This window comes from Pollachius pollachius (genome assembly GCF_949987615.1).
Source record: "Pollachius pollachius genome assembly, chromosome: 4".
Classification (NCBI taxonomy): Eukaryota; Metazoa; Chordata; class Actinopteri; order Gadiformes; family Gadidae; genus Pollachius; species Pollachius pollachius.
The window spans coordinates 33489635-33515125 of NC_136937.1; the positions used below are offsets into that span (position 1 = coordinate 33489635).

A 25491-nucleotide genomic window follows, 5' to 3' on the forward strand; every position below is an offset into this window, starting at 1 on the left:
ACACACACACCTGTAGACACACACACCTGTACACACACACCCGTACACACACACCTGTAGACACACACACCTGTACACACACACCCGTACACACACACCTGTACACGCACACCTGTACACACACCCCGTGACACACACCCCGTGACACACACACCTGTACACACACACCCGTACACACCCACCTGTAGACACACACACCTGTACACACACACCCGTACACACACACCCGTACACACACACCTGTACACACACCCCGTGACACACACCCCGTGACACACACACCTGTACACACACCCCATGACACACACACCTGTACACACACCCCGTGACACACACACCTGAACGCACACCCCGTGACACACACCCCGTGACACACCCACCTGTACACACACACCCGTACACACACACCTGTACACACACCCCGTGACACACACACCTGTACACACACCCCGTGACACACGCACCTGTACACACACCCCGTGACACACACACATTCTGGTACACACACACCTGTACATACATCCTTCTTTCACAAACACCTGTAGACACACACCTGTGGACAAACAGATGTGCACACACACAACCCACACCCCCACACAACACAGCCCGTTGGAACGAAGTTGAACATTAATTTATTAAATATGGAAATGATGAAGCAGCAGGAAGGGGAATGTCACAGGACGGGAATCACTTCAAGAACTCAAGTCACTCACTGCAAGGAGTCCAGCGACTCCCATCGAGGACTCCAGTGAGTCACTGAAAGGAGTCCAGCGACTCCCATCGAGGACTCCAGTGAGTCACTGAAAGGAGTCCAGCGACTCCCATCGAGGACTCCAGTGAGTCACTGAAAGGAGTACAGTGACTCCCATCGAGGACTCCAGTGAGTCACTGCAAGGACTCCAGTGAGCCACTGAAAGGACTCAAGTGAGCCACTGAAAGGACACTAAATGGATGAACTGAACTTTAAAAGTGACTGAAATAGAGAATTTGAAATGGACCTCTGTATTGCTGGCGCACAGCAGGATGTCGTCTGCGTCGGTTAGGCTTTTCCTGTAAGTACCTTCAAGATGTTTTCTGTATATACTGTACTTATGGTTGAACAATGGCTACTTAGACTATTTCAGCCCCATAATACTTTGGAAATTTAGGTCAATCGGAAACTAAAAAAAAAAAAATCCCCCCAATCATAATTTAAAAGGTTGTAAGTAATTGTGTGTCAGTCTCCTAGGATATTGAGTTTTTTTGTTCATAATGTTATAGTGGTCATTTGCTTTGTCGATCACAAGACGAAAGCCACTGTTAGCGCCTCACTGACGGTCAGTGGGTACTCGGCCCCCTCTAGTGGCTCGTTTCGGAACCACACAGCACTTCAAGTTCCAAATTAAATAAAACACTTCTTGGACAGTTAATTTCAGCCCATGGGTGTCTTTTTTAAAGTGGTCCTTCATTATGTAATATTAATGTGAAAAATAATCCTGTACATTGCCTTGGATAAAACAGGTCTCCCGTTTTTAAACATTAAACTTTAAACCATTTATGCAATTTCTGGATCTATGAAAATAAAAATCATTGATTTCACAGCTTGTTATATTTTGACCTATAAATAGCAAAAAGAAAAATAATTTATATATATTAAAAATATATTAATAATCAACCTATGTCTGCATTTTTGCTCCCGTTATTCAGAAGTTAAAAAAACTAGTTTCAAAAGTTTGTCATTTAATTAATCTTTATTTAAATACAGCAACCGTTTCTTTTTTATTAAATACAATCGTGTACATCTCTCAGCTAAATGAGCCTACATAGTAAGCAAAAAAAAAAAAACTATAACAAAACCACCGTCTACAAATTGTCTGTTTGTGTCGCCCAGTTTCTAACCTGAAACCAAATCCATCTCTGTCAATCAGAAGATTAAGGGCGGGACAAAGCTGAGGAGGACTGTGATTGGGTCATTCAGGGTTTGATTGGCGGTTGTGGTAGTCAAGTCACTGCCTGCTGGTTACTTTTAGAGTAGGTCAGGGCCCGACTGCGTTCTTATTTGTCGGAATGCCATGCCCCGCCTCCTCAGTTTGGTGACACAACTAGAAAAAACGTGTTCCGAGCAAGTCATCGTGGTTTTAGTTTCATATCTTTCTGCCATGCATTGTTGAAAAGATGCGTGAAAAAAAAGTGCTTCTATTGTCTTTAAACATGTTTTTAAAAGTCCATGTTCAATGTAGTTTGTCTTCATCCAAAATAAAGGTGTTTATTTTACAAAATAAGAGCGTGATGGAGCTCTGTCTGTTAATATTTACCAACGCCATGCGGAATCAAAACTCTTTTAAAAAAAACAAACAGGATCAATGTTAAAACAATCAACGGATGATAAAAAAAATATTTAAAAAAAACAGTACTGAACACAAACCGAGGTACTTTTAAACGACGTCGAGTCACAGAAGTCAAACCAACTGAAATAAAACGACGGTGAGATATCGCTGCTGCGACGGCTGACCGACAAACTTGACGTTTTCGCAGGGAAAATTAAACACTGACGGTTTGCGCTCGCGCTCTATTGGCATGGGGGCGGGGGGGGGGGGGGGGGGGCGGGGTTTCCTCTGTGGCCGTGGCCCAACAGAGGGCACCTCCCCCTCTCTCCTTTCCCGCCCCTGGAAGTGCAGCAGCCCGGCGGTGCGTTCAGGACAGGACAGCGTGGGACTTCCGGACGCCGAGCAGGTTGTCTGCGCTCAGGGACCTCCTCATGCTGGGGCGGCCCATGTCTTTGTACTTGTCCTCGCAGAGCCTCGAGATGGCCTGAGGAGAGAGACGTTTGAGATAACTCTGAGCGCTTTTAATGTGGAGGACCAGATACTGAAGCTCTAATCTGAACTGAAACAGTATGAACGCTTTTAATGTGAAGGACAAGACACCTGACTCTCTAACCTAAAGTTAAACAATATTCAACTTTGAAGGTAGAGGAAAAAATACCAGACTTTCTAACGTTATAAAAGCATTTAATGTGGAGGAAGAAATAACTCGCCCTCTAACCCAAAGTTAAATCCTATTAAAGATTTTAATGAGGAGGAACAAATAACTCACTCACTTTTAACCTAACGTTAAATACTATAAATGCTTGTAATATGGAGGACGAAATAAGACTTTGTAACTTTAAATTAAACCCTATTGAACTTTTAATGTGGAGGACGAAATAACTGACTTTCTACTTCAAGTAAAACCCTTTCAATGTTTGAGATTCAATAAATGTTTATATAAACTGAGGTTAAACAATTCAAATGTTTGATAAAGATATAAAGTATAAAGTAAAAGAAAATTAATTATTAACCAATTTGCTAAACGCCAATATATCATTACGGAGATGTTCCCGTCCTCACTGTGTGGCTGCAGATATAATATCCACCACAAGAGGGCGCCATCGGCCTTTTAACGTTCGGTCCTCAGCTCAGAGGGACGAGTCATTTCTATGTGAATTATTGTCCGACGGAGAGAAGCAGGACACTGAATCACGGCACCAAAGCTGGGATGTGCGATTCTTGTCAATGTAAAATCACTTTGATTCATTTCCTCCGATTCAAATCTATATCAAAAGGTCCCATGACATTCCACCAGGTGTGGCGTGATTAGCTGTTACAAGCCGTTTAGAAAATCCTCCCTTTATGACATCACAAGTGGGCGTGTCCACCTTGATGTAAGACGGATAGATTTGCAATGTTTGCTACAGTCCACTGGGTGGACTGGTAGACTGATCTATCCAGCACACCTCTAGGTGGACACGCCCACTTGTGATGTCCTAAAGGGGCAGAGTTTCAAAACGGCTTGTAACGGCTAATCACACTCACACCTGGTGCCATGTCATGAGACCTTTAAAGTCTTCAACAGGGTCGAACAACCGATCCCGTAAACGCCCGTAAAACCTTCACCTAAACAGAACCAGTCAGCCTGATCGGACCAAATCAGGGTCTGGCCTGGCGGGGGCTTTCCTCCAACCTGGGGGGCGCCCCTCTCCTGGCCCCACGGGGGGTCCTCACCTCCAGTTTCTGGGCGCGCTTGTTGCTGAGTGGCTCCAAGGGGAAGCTGAGGTTGTTGTCCTCCGCCAGCGAGCGCAGGTCGAAGTAGTACTTAGCGTAGACGCTGGCCGGGACGTTGATGTTGAACTGCAGCAGCTCCAGGAAGTGACGTTCCATCTCGTTCCTGAGGGGAGAGGAGCTTCACTTAAGACACTTAAGTCATCTTAAGTTAATTTAAGAGACTCAAGTCAACTTCAGAGACTAAAGTTAACTTAAGAAACTGAAGTTAACTTTAGGAAATTTAGGTAATCTTAAATTAATTTAAGTAATTTGAAATTAATTTGGGTAATCTTAAATTACTTAAGATAAGAAAATTAAGATCCTTTTATGACAGCTGAATACTTTTGTCTCTGGTTCCTGGCCTCTGTTAGCCTAGCTTGGTTTCTGGCCTCCCTTAGCCTAGCTTGGTTCCTGGCCTCCGTTAGCCTAGCTTGGTTTCTGGCCTCCCTTAGCCTAGCTTGGTTCCTGGCCTTCGTTAGCCTAGCTTGGTTCCTGGCCTTCGTTAGCCTAGCTTGGTTCCTGGCCTCCGTTAGCCTAGCTTGGTTCCTGGCCTATGTTAGCCTAGTACGTGGCTTGGATCCTTTAGCCTAGCTCGCGGCCTGGATCCGTTAGCCTAGCTCGCGGCCTGGATCCGTTAGCCTAGCTCGCGGCCTGGATCCGTTAGCCTAGCTCGCGGCCTGGATCCGTTAGCCTAGCTCGCGGCCTGGATCCGTTAGCCTAGCTCGCGGCCTGGATCTGGTAGCCTAGCCCCCGTTGGGAGGTCACCCACATGTCCTCGACGGTGATGTCCTTGAGGATCTGGCAGTAGTCCACGTTCCAGACCGCCTGGTCGTCCCACACCTTGGACGCCAACAAGATGGCGCCCAGAACGATGCGCTTCCAGTTGCCCGGACAGATGTCCATCTCAGCGTAGGTAAGGAGGCGCTCCAGGTACACCTGAGTCCAGAGGGACAGAGAAGAAGAGGTCACTCCAGGACGATAAAGAACCTTCTAGAAACCAGGAGGAATGTTCTAGACCAGGGTTCCTCAACCTTTTTAAGAGGTATGAATATTTTAAATATCCCCCGGCATGGGTGAGGGGGGTAGGGGGAGGGAGGATTTGACACAGTTGTATTAATAATAATAAAAATAAGAATAAACTTTATTTATAACGCACTTTACATCAACTTAATGACCTCAAAGTGCTACAATGCACATTAAAAGAAATACAACATAAAAGACTAACCAAATTAAAAAGAAAAATAACAGAAAAAATAATCATTTAAAATAGCAGTTTAGCCAAAGGCTTTTCTAAAAAGATGGGTTTTTAGGCCTTTTTTAATAGACAGTAATAGTCTAACAACAGACTGTGATATACTGTGTAAACACTTTTTTTTTTTAAATTAGGCTTCATTTCTAAAACTCTGCAGCCTCGGGGCCAACGCTCCGCAGCCGGTAGCGGTCCGTGGCCCGGTGGTTGAGAACCCCTGTTCTAGACGCCAGCAGGTGAAAGGCCGGGACATTTTTGCCGATATATAATTAATAAATTTGCACTTTTGTCTCTCCTACAGTTTGGGAAATGGCAGAACAGCAAAGCCGCATTGCTGTTTCCGCGATGTCGACTGGAAACTGAACAATATAAAAAATAGAAAACATTTTTGGGCACCGACTGAAAGCGCTGCCCAGACAGAACGCTGCATGTCCAACCACACCTGGCCTCCGGTGTCCCCGGGTCGTGACCTCGAGCAGTGTACTAACAAGGCCCATCTGCGTCACAGAAGACCGTTACCTGCTTTCAAAGCAAAGTGACTTCCACTTATTGTTTTGGGTAGAATGATGATGTGATGATTTCTCTCTGGTTTAGATTAGCAGGGAGGCTCTAGAACACAGCAGGGAGGCTCTAGAACACAGCAGGGAGGCTCTAGAACACAGCAGGGAGGCTCTAGAACACAGCAGTGAGGGTCTAGAACACAGCAGTAGGTTCTAGAACACAGCAGTAGGTTCTAGAACACAGCAGGAAGGGTTCTAGAACACAGCAGTAGGTTCTAGAACACAGCAGGAAGGGTTCTAGAACACAGCAGTAGGTTCTAGAACACAGCAGTAGGTTCGAGAACACAGCAGGGAGGGTCTAGAACACAGCAGGGAGGGTCTAGAACAGAGCAGGTTGGTCTAGAACAGAGACGCACCAGGGTGACGATGGCACACTCGGCCGTGAGCTGGGCGGAGCTGAACAGCGTTCTGACGAAGCGGTAGATGAGCTTGTGCTCCGGGTCTGTGGTGGCGTAGTCCTCCGGAACCTTCTCCCGCTGCAGAAACCAACACACGCAGACGCCTCAACACACCGGGCAGCAGAACACACAGAACACACAAATTAAATCAATATATAAATAGACAGGGGGTCGGGGACGGACTCACCGTCAGCGGGTGCTTCTTCTCGTCAAAGATATCCAGAGTGTGGCTGGAGTCCCTGCAGGGCGAGAATCACAGACACTCAGCCTCTGAGACACCACAAAGGTTAGCTCAAGGGCTTAGCCCTACGGACTACATGACCAAGACACACCCACCTGTTCTTTATGTGGTAGTAGACCGCCAACGTCACGCTGAAAACACAAATCACCCAGTCGTGTTAAAGTATCGTAACATCGAGCCACAGTATGTCACAAAAAAAAAAAAAAAAAAAAAAAAGAGTAGTATGGGGTGTTCAAGTCGTACTGGTTTCCCCGTCGTTTGTGCCTTCGGAGAGGTGGTGCGTTCATGTTAACTTACGAGCGGGAATACAATATTAATAACTTTTCCACGATTGAATATACGTAAGTGGAAGGTGCCACCAACAGCAGGAAACTTAAAAATACTACTTTGCATCGCATCATAGCTAGTTGCCCCAGAGGCGGTTTCTCCTACGCTACATGAACGCAGCGCTGACAGCTGCCCGGAGGAGGCGGTCACCATTTGACGGTGCTCTTCAGGTTGGGCTGGCTCACAGTGCTGTCGTCGATGAAGATGGTGGAACAGGAGCTCGACTTCTTGGTCATCAGCCGCGGAGACGTCTGGAGACAGGAAGTGATGTCTTTAGAGAGCGGGAAACGGTGTGCATGTGTGGGGTTTCATGACTTAGGACACGTCAACGCGGTCCCTCTCTGCTCCTCATAACTGGAAGATGAAGTACTTTTATTGTTGCATTCAGAACGTTCATGTACCTATGCTCGCTTTAAACGGCGTATTCTCCCAACAGGAACCGCTGAAGTCTCCTTCCTCTGAACCCAATATAAACATTACTTTAGTTTTATGATGGAATGCGTCAGAGTGTCTAAAAAGATTATTAAAAAAAACACATTCCAACGTTATAACATTGCTGACTTCGCCATGCGAGTGTAATCTCGTCTTATAACTATAACATTAAAACAGCTCATATAAACGGACGGCATTTATCCTGCACTTTTCTAACCAGCGGCCACTCAAAGCGCTTTACAACACTGCCTCACATTCACCCATTTATGCCCACATTCACACACCGACGGCGGAGTCAGCCACGCAGGGCGACAGCCCGCCCGTCAGGAGCAGTCAGGGTGAGGCGCCTCGCTCAGGGACACCTCGACACTCCGGGGGATCGAACCAGCAACCTTCCGGTTACCAGCCGAGCTGCTCCACCTCCAGAGCCACGCGCCGCCCCCATGTTTCGTGTACATATTTTTGACACACGGCAGTACGACAGAGCAGCGCAGTCATCTGAGAGCTGATTGAACGAGACTCACGTGGTTCAGGATGTGGCTCTTCCGCTTCTCGCGCACTGAGGAACGGAACACAAAGGGTCAGAGGTCAGGTCGGGACGTGGGCCTCGGAGGTCAACAGAGAGGAGCGTGTGTTTGCGGGGTCACCCACCGTCGGTTTGGGACTTGTTGAGAAACAGGGTGCTGGCTCTGGGATGGTCCGAGGGGTTGGACTCCTGGGCTAGCTCTGGGGGGGGGGGGGGGGCAGTCCTTAATGTTAGGGGCGGGGCATGTAACAACCAGAGACAATAGAGAGCAATAAAACGGTTATAACCGTCGTCCTAATCACAGGTTTAAGGGCGTCATAATGATATGGGCAGTATAACACGCCAATGATCTACGACTTTTACCTAGTTTAATATTAGTGTTCGCACTTATTGTATGTTGTACGTCCTGGAACTAAACGTACGCACTTATTGTGTGTTGCACGTCCTGGCATTTAATGTACGCACTTATTTTATGTTGTACGTCCTGGCACTTAAAAAAAAAAAAAAAAGGTACTTAGCATCTTGTAGCATCTTATCCTATATATTGTTGGTTCTCTTTCTTCTGACAAATGTAGTTATTGTAAGTCGCTTTGGATAAAAGCATCTGCTAAACCCCCTGCATGTAAATGAAGTACAGAAAGTTCAGAAACACACCGTGGGGATAGTGAAGAACCAAAGCTAAAGTAGCCCTGGTAAGTCTAGGAGACGTCTCCGTTCCCACCTCTGATCCCTCCGCTCTGATCTGATCAGTGGGCCGACTTCCATTCCACATCCCTCCATTGTTCTTTGATTTTAACTTTTTTCTAACTTTGACTTTACTTTGATTCTCTCCAGTTCACGTCCTCCTTTCACCCCCAGACCCTGTGATCCTCCAGCTCCGGGACGGCCAAGAGCAGGGGTTGGGGGGTGGGGGGGTAAGACCAGACACTAAACGGGTTAAGTGCTGGATCGATACCCGGAGGTGCGTCTGAGTGACAGCTAGAGGTTTGAGATGAGCTCTCCCTGATCGGTCTGAAGGGGGCGTGAGAGAACCTTCTAGGGGGTAGATCTTTATTCTGCTGATACACACGATGTTTGTGATGGTTGATGAGGAGTAAAGGAGCAGGAACAACAATAACACCTCAGCGACTTCCGTTGGGAACTCCCCTAGGCCGTTACAGTAACAACAAGAATGCTGAAATACAACTGTGACATGAGTTTGTAGGATAGGGGGGTTGCCTGTGGATGACGGGCATTCTACTGCAATACTACCTTGAGAAGATTCAGCTGACGACTTCAACCATTCATTCACACGCCGACGGCGGAGTCAGCCACTCAGGGCGACAGCCAGCCGGTCAGGAGCAGTCAGGGTTAGGGCGTCTCGCTCAGGGACACCTCGACACTCGGGCTAGGAGGAGCCGGGGATCGAACCGGCGACCTTCCGGTCACCAGTCACCCCGCTCTCCTACCATACTAGGGAACTAGAGCAGTAGGAGACTACACAGGTCGGGAAAGACTGCTTAAGACAGTCGGGGGGGGGGGGGGGGAGAGGAACTGAGAGGTCCTCATCGAGACGAACCGTGATCGAGGGACAGACCCGTCACTCAAAAGCAGGGAGCGCCGTGATTGGACGCGAACTCACCGTCGGGCAGCTCGCGGTCGCTGATGTGCTGCAGGTACGTCCCGGTGTCCTCGCTGACGTCCACCTCCTCCGTGGTGGTGATGGGGGCCTCCTCGAGCTCCACCTCCCGCCGGTGGACCTTGGGGGTCTCCCGAGGAGACATACAACACGACACCGTCCCGCCCATGGCTGCTGCTAACGCTAACGCTGCTGCTGCTACCGCAACTCACTCCCGCAACTCACTCTCGGTCCCGCAAGTCAGCCCCGCGGGGGGGGAGATAGACGCACTAACGGGACGAGCGACGCGCCGACACTACCGGAGCACACTTGGACCAAGCAGACTTAGTTCGGGCTTCATGTGGGGATGAGCCAAGTGGGAACACTATCCGGAGCCGGCTCAGAACAGCTGACAGACGCAGGGCGCATAGGACGCCCTACACACACGCATATGGCTGTGCGTCTGATGCGCGCGCGTGTGTGTGTGTGTGTGTGTGTGTGTGTGTGTGTGTGTGTGTGTGTGTGTGTGTGTGTGTGTGTGTGTGTGTGTGTGTGTGTGTGTGTGAGGGGTCCGGCAGCGGTCAGTGGGGGGGTTCGGAGGTTTAATAGGACACCATGAGCCTCCTTCTACCGTGCTGATCCCTTCACTCCGGCCCGACGGTTCAGTTCGGCGGACGTCGGGTCTCGAACCCGCAGACACGGCGGCCCTGATTGGAGGATCTATTAGTTACCCCAACATGCCCAGGTCCATCGATACGGTGGCACGCCTCCGTCTCTGGAGGATCCGGGGCGGAGGGGTCGGTCCCGGTGAACCCGTCCCGGTGGCTCGGTCCCCTTCCCGGTGGCTCGGTCCCGGTAGCGGTGGGTCGGTCCCGGTGGGTTGGTGCTTGGTCCCAGTCCCTGTGGGTCGGTCCCGGTGGGTCGGTCCTCGGTCCCGGTTGGTCAGTCCCGGTGGGTCAGTCCCGGGGGGTCGGTCCCGGCATCGGGGGCTCGGTCCCGGTAACGGGCAGCGGGGGGTTAGAAGGCAGAGATTGTCGCAGGAGAGAAGCGCTGAGATATTTGGTCGGACAGCGCATTCCGGGATGGACTTCCGCGGACATCCTTCAAAGTAAAAGTCGTGCTGTGATTAGCGAGGTGATTTGTAAACAAGAGTGAACAGAATGTGGTTCTACGGAGAAATGAAACCGTAGTTTGGAGAATAAAACGTAGATTGACGGGATATTAGGGTGACAGACCAACACTTTAATCGGACAGCGGGAGTCGAATTTTTTACTTTGAAGAATGAATAACTGTGATCTACGCGGCTTCCTCTAACTTGACGGCCAATGACGTTGCGGTAAAAGTGCTATTATATTAAATCTTTTAGGTCCCGCCCCAGCTCCCAACCGACAGTTCCTATTGGTCGCCCACAGGTTGATCCTTCTGCTGATTGGTCGAGAGCGTCCGAACGGAGGTGCGCGTGTTTAAACGTCAGCGACTGAGAACGCCACACCCCGCCCCCCATATGCTGTGTTGTTTAGGAACTTAATTACTTAATGACTTAATGACTTAATTACCAAGCGTTGGGAGCAGTGTGCGGAAACAATGAGAAAATACCGTGTTCAAGTTACTTTACGGTTAAGAAAATGTATGAAGATTTAAACTTTCAAAGAAAAACTGTGATTTTTATCACCAAACGAATTTAAGATTCATGAAAGTTAAACAATCGCAATGGTTTAGTCGTTAGATCCGTATAATCCATAAAAAAAATAAACAAATGAAATCTAAATAGTTAAAAAGGTTTACAAATTAAATAGCCAATTAGCTTAGGACATTATCCGGCCAATGGTGGCGCGGGGTCCGTCCCGCGGGGTTATCCGGTGGTCGGTCGACCCTCCCGGCCGATGGGGGCCGGTAATACACCGTGGAGTGGGTTCGAACCCACAACCACAGGAAGAAGAAGAAGAAGAAGGTGACGCGTCAGGAGGAAGGAGCAACATGGCGCTGGTTCCGTACACAGAGAACGCGCTGCCGGCGCTGGCAAAGCTGCACAACTCAACCGCAACCTTCCACCTGGCGGGCCGCGAAGTCCTCCTGAACCAGGATTGGAGGAGGTCCGGGGTGGCGGCGGTCGTCTGGGACGCAGTGAGTTACACACGTGTGTGTGTGTATATGTGTGATGCCCTGTGTGGGTTTGTGTTAGTTTGTGTGTGTGCGTGCGTGCGAATATGTGATGAACCTGTGTTGGTTTGTGTTTGTGTGTGTGTGATGAACCTGTGTTTGTGTGTGTATGATGAGCCTGTGTGTGTTTGTGTGATGAACCTGTGTGTGTGTGTGTGATGAACTTGTGTGTGTGTGTGTGTGATGAACCTGTGTGTGTGTGTGTGTGTGATGAACCTGTGTGTGTGTGTGATGAACCAGTGTGTGTGTGTGTGATGAACCTGTGTGTGTGTGTGATGAACCTGTGTGTGTGTGATTCCCCGCTTTGTGTCGTCAATTCCCTGTAAGACAGACGCTGCTGGTCGTGTTTATTTACTATTCTTGCAGATTGTAATTGTATAAATATTTATTCATTCATCCAATTTCATTAATTAGTACCTCCCATGCTGTCAGAGACCCTCACTGACCTGGCTGTCATGTGCCCCCCCCTCCCTCCTTTGACCATACTGTCTGTCATGCCCCCCCTCCCTCCTTTGACCCTGTCTGTAATGCCCCCCCCCTCCCTCCTTTGACCCTGTCTGTAATGCCCCCCCCCCCCTCCCTCCTTTGACCCTGTCTGTAATGCCCCCCCCCCTCCCTCCTTTGACCCTGTCTGCCCCTCCAGGCGGTGGTGCTGGCCCTCTACCTGGAGCTTGCCCCTGTGGAGCTGAGGGGCCGCCCGGTCATCGAGCTGGGGGCGGGGACGGGGCTCGTGGGCATCGTGGCCGCTCTGCTCGGTAGGACCCCCACACCGCTGGTCTCAAACAAACACTTCTTACTGTAGAAACACCCGAATTTCTCCCCGAGCGGGATTAATAAAGTTGTATCTTGTGTGGTTAACAAATTGATTAATCTTGACTGTTCGAATTGATTTGATTGATTGACTGTTTGAAAGCAATAGCTGCCCTTAAACACTTGCTACCTGTTCGGCATCAGCATTTTTAAAATCTTTACACAAGAAGCGTGTTTTTGATAGAACTGTTATATTTTTTTTACTGGGTCGAGGTGGTTTGCAATTTAAAAAAAAAATGGGTCCCCAGAAAAAGAGTTTGGGAAACACCGCTCTAAAGGGCTGACTACGGTCCGACGTTCACCCAAGGCAAGGGGGTTACGGACCCCTTACGTCCTTGCGTCCACCCCAAGGGCCTGACCTGCGCCCCCAAACATGTTGACCTTCCGTCGAGGCGACGGAGCAGTGAGGGCTGTGATCCGTCCGCTTACTCAAACCCGAGGAGGGGTGAGAACCAAGAGGGCTGCTCTGTGCATCCCAACGGGCCCCTTCACGGGCACGGCTGTGAAACCTTAAAGGACCACGGTGGAAATAAGCATTATACTTCTGCAGGTCATCCTTTGGATGACGTGTTTTAGCGTCTTGGTCCAGAAATAAATCAAAAAGAATGACCTTTCCTTGTGATGTATTTCAATGTAATATAAACTAGTGGCACTATTTTAACAGTAGGGATGGACAGTATTAGCCTGGCTCCGCCCGCCTAAGTACTTCCGCTCAATTTGAATTTCCCTTCAGTGCTACGTCTGGGTCTGCGCTATGTTAGTGGGTTTTCTCTGTCTAAAGTTTCCGCGTCCATTCAGCGAACAGAGGGAGTGGCTGAGATCAATGACGTTAAAGTCGGCTCTAGTTGACAGACATCTTCACGCGCGGTGTTTGGTTTGTTGACAGCCTACGCGCAACGCGATTCCCGGCCAAACGTAAGCGATTGGTTGTGGCAGATCCAGAGTGGCACTGGGCCGATCCAATAGTTTTAAACTTCAACAGACACCCGCCTTCAAGTTAGTTAACGTTTGTGAATTGAGTAGGTCCAGACTCTGTGCAAATGAAATGAAGTATGAGAGTCTGGTAGGACCAGGCTAGGACAGTATAGGGAATCGGGATGGACTGCTCAATCTGCCCCCCCCCCTCCCAGGAGCCCGGGTCACCATCACAGACCGGGAGCCCGCCCTGGAGCTGCTCTCGGCCAACGTGCGGGCCAACGTCCCGGCGGACCTCCGACCGGGCTCGGCGGAGGTCTCGGAGCTGAGCTGGGGCTCGGGTCTGGAGCGCTACCCCGCCGGGGGCTTCGACCTGGTGCTGGGCGCCGACATCGTGTACCTGGAGGACACGTTCCCGGCGCTGCTCGCCACGCTGGACCACCTGTGCTCCGACGCCACGGCGGTCCTGCTGGCCTGCAAGCTCCGCTACGAGCGCGACTCCCGCTTCCTGGAGCTGCTGAAGGCGCGCTTCTCCGTGGAGGAGGTCCACTTCGACCGGCGGCGCGACATCCACGTGTACCGCGCCGTGAGGCGGGCGCCGAGGACGGAGCTATGAGCGCGGACCTCCGAGGACGACGTGGTCGGGACCCGCCTTGATGGGGGGGGGAACACATTTTGTGGAGTTACGCTGGAGCCGCTGGATCCAGATGGATATTACCAGCGCCGCGATTCCCAAGAGAGGTGTTTGCTCATGGGCACGGCTGGAGTCGGACCCCGGACGCACTGGGTTCAGACTTTAACCCGGGTTCTGTTCTACACATGCGCAGACGAGCGGTACCAGAAACACATTTATTAACAGCTGCCAGAAATGTAATATTCAGAGGAAGTCCTCTAGTGACTACGTTTCATTTAGGGTTTGGTGCTGACATATAGAAATACAATGTATACAAAATCAATGAAAATGGCATTTTGCAAAATAATAAAAAAAAAAGCTTACTATGTCGGAGGACTATATGTAATATCGAAAGAATACACCGTGGCCACGTCGCTCCCAAAGCCGTTTGTTCCGTGTCTCGTGGTTTCACGCCTTTTTTTTTTTACATTACAGAATCGTTGGCGTCCATTTTGTCCTGCGTCACACCTCCTCCCGCTCCGATTCAGAAACCAGGGCAACGGTTTGGGTTCCAGTTTGGTTTTAAACGGGTGATTAGAAAATAAAAAGGTCAACTTAAGGGCTTGCGTCGTTGTAAGAGGTGTCGTTTACCGACCAGACCTCCAGTCGGCCCTCCCGTCACGACGAGCCGATGGCCGCTAGAACGCAGAGAACCGTGGTGGAGAACCGTGGTGGAGAACCTTGGTGGAGAACCTTGGCGGAGAACCAGTCGTGTGCAGCAGGCGCCGACCTCTGTTCAGACATCGGTACGGGATTCGATCCCATGTTGATCAGCGTGTCCAAAGTCCTGATTGTGTGTGTGTGTCTGTGTGTGTGTGTGTGTCGAATTAAGTCTTAGAAACACCAGACTCGATGGAGCTTGAAGCAAGGAGTAGGAAAGACACCGAGAGAAATATTCCTTTTTCAAACCATTACACCAAAGGTTTTAGTACATCTCAAGTTCTCTAAAGTGTAAAATATTCAGTCTTCAAAAGACCCAGTCCCCCCCAACACCCCCACCCCTCCTACCCCAGGTTTGGGGGGGGTCAGACCCCCCTCTGGGGTCTCGGGACGAGGGCGGGGTGTCGTTTTCGGGTTGCAATGTTCTGTGCTTCCGACGATATATAAAATAGCCCAAACGACACCACTAATAAAACATGCAAAGGCTCTGCAACTCATTCCGGATCCGCTTCTCGCTCCGAGCTCTGACCACTCCGGCCGCAAAACACAGAAAACGATATCTTACGTACAATTTTTTAAAGAAATCATAAACCGCATGATTCAACCGAATATGCTAGAGTTCCCTCGCTGCTCCCGGAGAGAAACAAAGAAAACAGAACAATTAGAACGTCTTTAGCTGAGGCAGAACTCCTCTAACATGATAGACTAGAGTGTGGATCGGAAGCAGATGATCGGACGCTTCCGATCGGAGGCGACAGATCGGAAGCGCGGTGGTTACCATGGCGATGACAAATAATGCACTGAAACCTCCCCCGGAGGAGGAGCAGGGGTGAGAGAGGAGAGGGGGTTGTGGGAGAGGGGGGGGGGGGCAAAGTATTTTTTCTTTTTCTTTTTTTTTTAAAAAAAAAAAGGTCAGAAGTCGATCGCTCGCTGAACAGGCGCACGTCTCCTGCTGCTGGTGGCGCCACATGATGCCGTCGTCGCGGTAACCGGGGCGACGGCGCAGGAGGCAGGGGGGGGGGGGGCGGAGCCTCACCCCCACCGCGAGCAAAACCCTGTTGTAGTCGCTGGGCTGGTCCAGGGGGAGCATTCAATAAAACAAGGACCAGCTCCAGGGGTCCGGTACGAGTTTTGAGGTGGGCGGGGCCTGGGGGTCGGGAGGCCTTTACAGACATGTTGACGATAAAAAAACTAAACAGAGGCTTTGGAGGGGGAAGGGTGGGGGGGGGGGGGGGGGGGGGGGGGGGGGGGTCCGGATGCAAGGCTTCGCTTCAAGTCTCTTTGCAGGGGACCCAGGCGGGGGCCCCTACTCTGTTTTGTGGCAGTACAAGTCTTTGAGGGCCTTGAGCTCCTCGATGAGCGTCTTGTTCTGGTTCTCCAGCACGGCCACGCGGTTCTCCAGACACTTGACGTACTCCTTCTTCTTCCGGCGGCACTCCCGGGCTGCCTCCCTGGGGGGAGACGAGGGGGGGGGGGGGGGAGGTAGTGCATTTAGACGTTTACATTTAGGGTGCTTTGAAGACGCATTCATCCAGAGAGACTTACAATAAGTAAGCAAGTAAAATTGATTTATATGGCACGTTTGAAAACAGTTTACTGGCCAAAGTGCCGTACATGGTGCAAACAAAAGGCCTATAAAAGAACACAGACCAAAAGGGGGAGGAAAGGCCAGGGAGAAGAGGTGTGTTTTGAGCCTAGATATAAAAAAGGTGACAGAAGGAGCGCCTCTTATTGAAGCAACAATACAACATACCTCAACAATATACCTCTGTCGCTGAAGTAAGGATGTACCAAGAGCCAAGCACTAACAATCACTAGGTTAACCCATTCCCCGTACACAACAGGGGTAGCTAGGGTAAGGCGCTACAAGTACTATTTTTAAGGAAGGACATACAATACATCTATTTTTTAAGGACGTGCAACACACAATAAGTGTGTACATTAAGTGCCAGGACGTACAACACACAATAAGTGTGTACATTAAGTGCCAGGACGTGCAACACACAATAAGTGTGTACATTAAGTGACGGTACGTACAACACACAATAAGTGTGTACATTAAGTCCCAGGACGTACAACACACAATAAATGTGTACATTAAGTGCCAGGACGTACAACACACAATAAGTGTGTACATTAAGTGCCAGGACGTGCAACACACAATAAGTGTGTACATTAAGTGCCAGGACGTACAACACACAATAAATGTGTACATTAAGTGACGGTACGTGCAACACACAATAAGTGTGTACATTAAGTGCCAGGACGTACAACATACAATAAGTGTGTACATTAAGTGCCAGGACGCACAACACACAATAAGTGTGTACATTAAGTGCCAGGACGTACAACACACAATAAGTGTGTACATTAAGTGCCAGGACGTGCAACAAACAATAAGTGTGTACATTAAGTGCCAGGACGTACAACACACAATAAGTGTGTACATTAAGTGACGGTACGTGCAACCCACAATAAATGTGTACATTAAGTGACGGTACGTGCAACACACAATAAGTGCGTGCATTAAGTGCCGGGACGTGTACTAAGTACCATCACTGAGTAGCAGACCCTAGGAGCCCCGTGGGGTCGCGACCCGGCCTGCTCCTACCTGTTCTTCATGAGGCGCACCTCCCTCTTGCGGGTCACCTCCTCTGTGCCGCCCGAGGCCGGCAGGGCGGGGGACGAGGCCATGACCACGCCCGGCGCGATGGTGCTGGCCGACGCCGTGCGGATCTGGTAGGCCTGCACGTCTCCGGACGCCGCTGGGGGGGGGGGTACAGGGTCGCATTACAGTCAGAAGTGGCTTCTTGCCCGTACCCCAACACTGACGGGTGATTGGTGCAGACAATCACAACCAGAAACGTAAATATACAAAGGTAGTCTATGCTACACGTGAACCTCCTAAGACGGCGCAATTTGATTGGTTCGCTAGCTCGAATATTGGGCGATAGCCCATGGTTGAGATCTCAAACTCGGGATATTGCGTGACGCTCGTCTCGTCACGCTAATAAAAACAAATAAATCCCGGCAAAAAGCGTCACCTTGTTTATTTTTGGAATGTTCACGTGTACACACAGCCTCGACCTTCGGCCTGGGGGGGCTATTCCCCACTATTCACTTCGCCTTCGTCTAAATCATTTTCAAACATTTACAATTAAATAATACGTAGAAAAGATGTGAAAGTATAAATACAACGAATATACAGGGGGTGTCCATCTTTAAAATACAACAAAGCTGTACAGTTGTGCAGGAATGCACGAAATGAGGTGTTGACGGCATGAAGTCTGTCCCCTGTCAATCGCCGCCTTCAGGCCAATCAGCGTTGAGCCGAAGAGAAATGGGGCGGGAATAGGGAAACAACCATAACCAACTCCCACAGTGTGAAAACTTTTAAAACAGAAGACTGGATCATGTACGAGAGAGATCGAAAGGTTTAACTCTTATTTGTGTTCTCATCTCGTTTGATTTGAAAATCGCTTCGGATACCAATGAAGTTGCAAGGGAGAACTCGCCCGACGACGGTCAGCAAACCGGCCAATCGCAGCCAGCCCTTCCTCCCTGCGCGGCGCCTGATTGGCCGGGGCCTCACCTTGGACCACCACCTGGTTGCTAGGCACCAGGATCTGCTGGCCGTCGCTGGTCTGGGCGTACTGCAGGATGGTGGTGCCGGGCTGCGTGGCCGTGTTCATGGTGAGCGTCTGCAGCCCGTCCGTCCCGTTGTTTGCCAGCTGGATGGCCCCGCCCTGGGTGATGGCGACTACAGAGGGGCACAGAGCATGGAGGTAAAGACGGGGACGCCCCCCTGGAGGTCCAGACGGGACGGGACGTGCCTCGGGCTCAGCTGCGGTTTCGGTTTCAGGCACGTCGCGTCTCCGTCTAGCATAAAGTACCTCTTCCACGTGGGCGGGTCGTTTTAGCGTGCGTGAGCGAAACTGCAGCCACGTACTTATCCGCACGACACACTAACGGGCGGGGCTACACAGAGGAGCGTCCCCCCCTCTGTCACGGCGTGTTCTTGCGCGCTGAATCCTGCCGTGTTCAATATCCGAGCACTATTGTTGAGTGAACGCCGACGCTAGCAGTATTTAAAGATGCCGGGTGGCGGTTTGTCAGGCTCGGACGTCGCGCTCGTCCAGCGGCGTCACTCGCTGGCCGATCGGTGGCCGGCAGCCTGTTGACGCCACACAAAAGTATCAGATCAGCGCTGTTGGCACCTCGACGGAGGCGAGACTAAAAAAGGACCAGGTATCAAGTACCAGATGTGGTGATCGAAACGCAAGAAAAGGCGGGCTAAGTCGGGCCGAGTTGGGCTGAATGCTGTCGGGGGAAAAGGGGCTTTAGTGTCTGGGATTGTTGGGCGATGTGGAGTTAAAGGGACGGCGCGCGGGATTGTGACGGGCGTCAACTTAAATGGCCAATATATGAACTAGTGTTGTAATTTAACTTAAGAAATCAGACACTTGTTCTCTCTCTTTTCATCCAGCGTCTGCTAAACACCCGGAATTTAAATCTACGTTTAAGCGCGAATAATGGCGAAAAAATTTCAGCCCTTTTTCAAACTTTATTAGTTTGTAGAAGGAAGTGCATCACCTTACTCCCTTCCCTGGCATTGTAACACCTATGGTTCGGATTCCAACTAGGTACCATTGGTTTAGAGTGTCACTGTGTCTCACTCCAGAGGGTTAGTGTCACTGTGTCTCACTCCAGTGGTTTAGAGTGTCACTGTGTCTCACTCCAGTGTTTTAGAGTGTCGCTGTGTCTCACTTCAGTGGTTTGGAGTGTCAGTGTTTCTCACTCCAGTGGTTTAGAGTGTCACTGTGTCTCACTCCAGTGGTTTAGAGTGTCACTGTGTCTCACTCCAGTGGTTTAGAGTGTCACTGTGTCTCACTCCAGTGTTTTAGAGTGTCACTGTGTCTCACTCCAGTGGTTTAGAGTGTCGCTGTGTCTCACTTCAGTGGTTTGGAGTGTCAGTGTTTCTCACTCCAGTGGTTTAGAGTGTCACTGTGTCTCACTCCAGTGGTTTAGAGTGTCACTGTGTCTCACTCCAGTGGTTTAGAGTGTCACTGTGTCTCACTCCGGGGAGTGAGCACGCCTGCCCCCTACTCACTGTACTGCCCGCTGCTCGTCTGGTAGATGGGCGTCGGCATGGTGACCGTGGTGATGGCCGGCGCCGTGTCGTCTTCAGACTTCTCCTCCTCTATCCGGGGGACCGCCGGGGCGTCGGACGACAGGTCGTTCAGGATCTTCCTGCGCACACACACACACACACACACACACAGACACACACACAATCAGGGGGCGGGCTCCTAACTGTAATTTGTTTTCCGGGAGAGCAAGGCATTAACACTTATAGGGTTATGGGGTTCCACTCCCACTGGTAGAGCAAGGCACTCACACTGCGAGGCTGTTCATTAGTGCGAGCGTGTTACCTGTAGGACGGCCGTCTAGACAGAATCTCTCGTCTCTTCTGTGAATCTGTCACGCTGTCCACAGACTCCTGGGAGTCTTCGCTCTCCCCTACCGTTGAGATCTGAGAACAAAAAACACCTTACTACACAGCCCCAAAACACCTTACTACACAGCCCCAAAACGCCTTACTACACAGCCCCAAAACGCCTTACTACACAGCCCCAAAAATGATGTAATATAGACAGACAGAGAGGGACAGAGACCACAAGGGACAGAAATATAGAGAGCGAGAGAGACAGTAAGATAGAGAGAGCAAGAGGGACAGATACAGAGAGAGATACATCGAGAGAGAGAGATATACACAGAGAGAGAGAGATACACCGACAGAGAGAGAGACAGAGAGAGTTACACCGAGAGAGCAAGAGATACACCGAGAGAGAGAGATACACCAACAGAGAGAGAGAGAGAGAGACAGAGAGAGAGAGACAGAGACAGAGACAGAGAGCCCAACAGCGAGCGCCGTGGCGAGAACCCCTGCTCCGGCGGGGCGGAGACCCCGTACCTGGACGGTCTGGACCTGGGGCGACTGTATGACGGAGGGCTGGGCGGCCTGGATGACCCCGTGGACCTGGACCGTCTGGCCGTTGGGCAACTGCACCAGAGTGACGGTGGGCCCCGTGGCGGTGACCTGGCCAGCCGCGATGGACGCCTGGGGGACCGCAGCGTCAAGAGGTCAGAGGTCAAGGCAGCTCACGGTGATGCTGCTGCTACGCCCATATAAGGGGATGTGGGGAATTCCACGAAAAAAGGGTTGGGAGGTGGGAGGGACGTATGCAAAACATCCCTTGTGGGGTTGGTTAATAAAGTTATTGTTTTTAGTCATCAAGTTCTCATAGTGAGAGTTTAGATTAGTTTTGCTTTCTCTTAATCCCCTTTATTTATTATTTGTTTTTATTGTATTGTTAATTACCTATTGTTGCTATTTTGTACAAGAGCTGTATTTAAATAAAGTTTGATTTGATTGGATGCTGTTCCTACACCCATATAAGGGGATGTGGGGAATGGGAGTGGGGGGGGGGGGTTCATATGCAAAACATCCCTTAAGGGGTTGGTTAATGAAGTTATTGTTTTGTAGTCATCATGTTGAAAGTATCTTTGTTTTCTGGTCTCCTGTTCTGCCCGAAATGGTTTTCAATTTAGATGTGCTTTGTTATTCGTTAAGGAGGCAATGGGAATGCTTTTCAGCTCCGATAACAAAAAGTGACATTTCTGATCATCAGTTCACATGTTAGGACCGATAATGTGTACAAAAGGTTGGTATTTGGGGTGGTGGTGGTGTTTGGGTGGTGTTTACCTGTGCCAGGGTAGCAATCTGCTGGGCTTCAGCCTCCGTTACGGTGGTTTCACTTTGCTGTGAGTCTGCGCCAGCTTCCATTGTCACTCAGAGTTCTGGGCGGAGAGACACCCACGGGACTGTTAACTTTAGGGCCCGGGAGAGAGTTGTACTTGTTGTTTGACTTGTTGACTATTTGTTTAATATAGTGCTTTTTTAATGGTTGTGATATGTGATTCTAACTGTGTTTTTAGGCACTTGGGGCGATGTGTTTCCACTGTGATATAACACGCATTTAACAGCTCTATGCTGGGGGCCATGTGGATAGAGGTGGGCGTGGCATATAGAGGTGGGCGTGGCATCTGCGATACCAGACCCTAGTATTTTTAAATCACCTTTAACATTTCAGGTTACAGTCCTTCGCCTATGAGGCAAGTGGTCACGTAGAAGCGAAGACACAGGTAGCACTACGACAACCATAATACTAGAACACTACAATGAAACGGAGAGAGAGACGGAGAGAAACCGCGGGGACTGGAGTGGTTTGGAAAAGTTTGTTGCCGCTCAAACGCAGCCGGGTCGGCGTCGGGCAGATGCTGCGTTCGCGTCTGGTGGGAGAAACCGCCACAAACTCCTGTTCACTTTTAAAATCCGCGCAACTGCCAATTACTCAAAGAAAAACAGAAACGAATTAAATAATTTGGCCAAACGAACAAGTATCGGAAACAGCTAAGGGCTTAGATGCACAGCTGGAATAGTTTTAATAGCAGCAAAAATCTATTTCATAAAGCATGTTTTGCCAGCGGCTACAGTCGGCTGTTGATAGATAAATCATATAGATAACTTTATTCAGATAATAAAGATAACTTTATGCTTCGTTTATCGGCAGTATGATATAGACGGGCTTGGTCCACAGATAGTCCGGTGGAGAAACCTCAGCAGAGCCACTAAGCTGCCGGTCCACTACTGAACATTAGCCAGTTGGCAATCTTCCCATCGCCGTCTTCCATTTCAACGGAGCATTAGCCGTGTGCTAACGATAGGTTCAACCCATGTTTGACTGTGCGCGCCAACTAGCCGGCTAGTGGAAGCCCATGTAACAGACCAGCTAAGTTAGCATGCTAGCTAGCATTATGCTACGAGTAAACAGTAGAGGGGTTCAAGCCATGTTTGACAGTGGGCGCCAAGTAGCCGGCTAGTGGAAGCCCAAACAACATATGAGCTAAGTTAGCATGCTAACTAGCATTATTCTACCATCGAAACATAAGGGGGGTAGGCGTGGGCGCAAACTGGCAGGCTAGCGCTACCCAGTAGAACCATAGTAGCTATGCTAACTAGCTTGCTGGACCAAACTGCTTTGCTAAACTCGACGTAATAAACGATATGATATCTATAAAAGGACGGAGAGTCAACGCTTTCCGAAGCGGCCGTGTGGAGGGTCGCAGACCCGGCGGGGGTGTCACTAGCCGATAGCACGGAGCTAGTTAGCATCGGGCTAGCTAGCGCTGGGAGCGTAATCTCCCGTCTGTGTGTCAACGCTTTCCCAAGCGGCCGTGGGAAGGGTCACAGACCCGGCTATGGCGTCACTAGCCGATAGTACGGGGCTAGTTAGCACGGCGCTAGTTAGCATCGGCTAGTTGTGGCTAGCAGTCTGTGTGGAGGGAAATGTCTGAATGCATTGAGGGTGCCAGTTTTTTTTTTTTTTTTTTTGAAACACCCATGGACCCACTTTCACTGGTTCAAGTTGTCCCCCCTAAGAGCCCGCCGACTCACGGGTACTGTTAACCACTCCACTCCTGCACGGAACACACATGTGTGATCTTCTTTTAATACAATGCGGGACACAGCCCCACAACTCCCTATATTTAAATATATATTTATACACCAAAAGTCCCACTTGTGTTGCTTGCATAGAGCCTGCAACACAGCCGCCATGATTTCTTTGTTGGCCGCCGCGTCTTGTTTAATTCCCCCCGCATAAACCCCGCAAACACGGCCGATCACTTCGGACGCGGATCCTCTTACCGATACTGACTCGCTCCGTCACTCCCGGGTCTCCGGAGCTCCACTTTTATCCAGGCCGACACGTAAGAGACCGCGTCAGGCTACACCTCCGTCGCGTCACCGAGAACAACAACGCGGAGAGGAGGACGAGAGGCGAGACTGCGACGACGACGACCAGCATCATCGGACTGCCGGCGGAGGAGCCCGAGTGGTCCCGGAGAGAGCCGAGGAGGTGAGGTCGAGTGCGCATGCGTGTGTGTATGTGTGTGGAGGGGTGAGAGTGTCTGAGTGTGTGTGTGTGTGTCGGGGGGGGGGGGGGGGGAGAGAAGGGAATTGTAAACAAGGGTTGTTGGTGGAGTTTATTGGAATATCCTGTTTAAGTGTCACCGTATTAATCTATTCTCGTATTTATCTATTATCTATTTACCTACTACATATTATTGTACTGCAAGGCGACTGCAAGGCAACATCAAAAATATAGAAGAATTTGCAAATTTACACAAAACTACACACTTGAGGTTAACAACAACAACTAGGAAGTGACTTATGAACTACACACTAATGTTGAGGTTTGACATACCTGTTGAATATGGTGAATATCATGGACATCAATCGGGAGTCATTGAGTTTCTTTCTTTCAATAATCTGCATGCGAAAATACAAACAAATCAATAAATATGCGCACCAGTGCAGACACCGAATACAAATGTGAATAATAATAATCACAAGAAGAAAAACCTCTAAGGGTATCATTATAATGTCCCTGATTCACCTAGCAGCCATTTTGGTTCTAAATCTAAAACGGCTAGGGTTTAGAACCAAGATGGCTGCTCGGTGGCCCAACTGAATGCTGCAGATTTCTCCTCCCTGTCACACCTGCCGAGACCTGTCCTGTCCAAGCAGAGAACGGCTGTGGAATGTGGCGCCACACAAACCCCCTCTCCCCTCTACCATGAAGGCCGACATGTCTGTAACATTTAGACGAGGCAGTGGTGGGTTTACACTCTGCACACAAATACAGTATATTAGATAAGATGTAGGCCTGCTTTATTGATCCCATTCGGGAAATTAGGGATTATATCATTGAGGTAGAATATGTAGATTTAATTGTTTTCCTTTTTCATGTTGATATCATTTAGATATTACCGATGGTTTAATGAATTAAACATTTGTTTTCAGTTATACACTTCCAAGCAGCATTTTATTTCTGTGATTTTTGTTTGAAGATGCTGCGCTGTGGCGTTTTGACCGCATGGTGGCAGCAGATCTCCTTATTACGCCTTCGATCTTGCGGGGCCGCGGCCGTGTTGTTTTCCAGAGTATATTGGATATTGTGGATTTTATGCAGAATCGATACTGTTATATTGGCTGTGCTCTGAAGCAGAGGAAGAAAAGCGATTCATTGTTCCATTACGAGGAACCAGGTACTCAAGCAGCTTATTGGCTTCATAATGTGTTTTTTTTACAATCCTCCCCCATGCCACTTTCTGCAGTTTTTCCCTGAAATTGCACTTTGTCTCAGCGATAAAACATGCTTGTAAACGGTGGCTTAATAAGCCCGTTTTACAGTTGGAGGCTACTTTCTGAGTGGAAGGAGTGAAATAATATTAGATGTGACAGATGGCGACGGTCCCCCGAGAAATATCAGACCTTGAGCCAATTTATGCCTCTAATATTTATGCGCAAGGTCATCTCTGAGCCCTTTAAATAACCTCAAACATGCAGCAGTACACGCACACACACACACACACACATGCACATGCACGCACGCACGCACACACACACACACACACACACCTATACATGCACACATGTCACACACATACATACACACGCGCACACACACAAGCATACGGTCGTGCATACACACACACACGCATACAGGCACATGCAGGAGCACACATGCTAACACACACACACCCAGTCACACAAACATACACACACAAACACATGCATGCACATTCACACACGCACACATGTCACACACACATACATACACATTTCAACGAACACAAACACACTCTAACACACACACACCCAGTCCCATAAACATACAGACATACACCCACACACACACACACACACATGGCGGACCTGATGGGTTTATGAGTTGTTACTGCTGCACACTGAAGC

The 25491-nt window shown here is 49.6% G+C and overlaps 4 protein-coding genes across 13 annotated transcripts in view; 2 read left to right on the top strand and 2 right to left on the bottom strand.

The window, feature by feature from the left end:
* The window catches only part of LOC307074323 (protein NLRC3-like), a 270634-nt gene that overhangs the window by 153318 nt on the left and 91825 nt on the right, over positions 1–25491 (top strand). The window lies entirely within an intron of this gene.
* ccnyl1 (cyclin Y-like 1) lies at positions 1740–10423 on the bottom strand. Its single transcript, XM_079734446.1, has 10 exons — positions 9416–10423; positions 7920–7994; positions 7793–7827; positions 6987–7087; positions 6605–6640; positions 6456–6507; positions 6227–6346; positions 4831–4997; positions 4023–4185; positions 1740–2790 (listed from the first exon to the last, which is right to left on the bottom strand). Exons 1-10 carry the CDS (start codon positions 9579–9581, stop codon positions 2674–2676), a joined length of 1032 nt encoding a protein of 343 aa, XP_079590572.1. The 5' UTR covers positions 9582–10423; the 3' UTR covers positions 1740–2673.
* mettl21a (methyltransferase 21A, HSPA lysine) lies at positions 11360–15784 on the top strand. Its single transcript, XM_079734451.1, has 3 exons — positions 11360–11515; positions 12195–12306; positions 13492–15784. The coding sequence occupies exons 1-3, from the start codon at positions 11369–11371 to the stop codon at positions 13890–13892; spliced, it is 660 nt and encodes a 219-aa protein (XP_079590577.1). The 5' UTR covers positions 11360–11368; the 3' UTR covers positions 13893–15784.
* On the bottom strand, positions 15817–23517 carry LOC307074338 (cyclic AMP-responsive element-binding protein 1-like). 3 transcript variants are annotated; one of them, XM_079734448.1, is made up of 8 exons: positions 23084–23353; positions 21376–21470; positions 20584–20730; positions 20042–20142; positions 19720–19859; positions 18202–18372; positions 17221–17374; positions 15817–16060 (listed from the first exon to the last, which is right to left on the bottom strand). In XM_079734448.1, exons 2-8 carry the CDS (start codon positions 21454–21456, stop codon positions 15916–15918), a joined length of 939 nt encoding a protein of 312 aa, XP_079590574.1. In that variant the 5' UTR covers positions 21457–21470; positions 23084–23353; the 3' UTR covers positions 15817–15915. The 3 variants fall into 3 exon arrangements, with proteins under 3 accessions (XP_079590574.1, XP_079590573.1, XP_079590575.1); XM_079734447.1 differs by lacking the exon at positions 23084–23353 and adding an exon at positions 23380–23517 and having other exon boundaries at positions 15818–16060; XM_079734449.1 differs by lacking the exon at positions 23084–23353 and adding an exon at positions 23380–23517 and having other exon boundaries at positions 15820–16060; positions 18202–18369.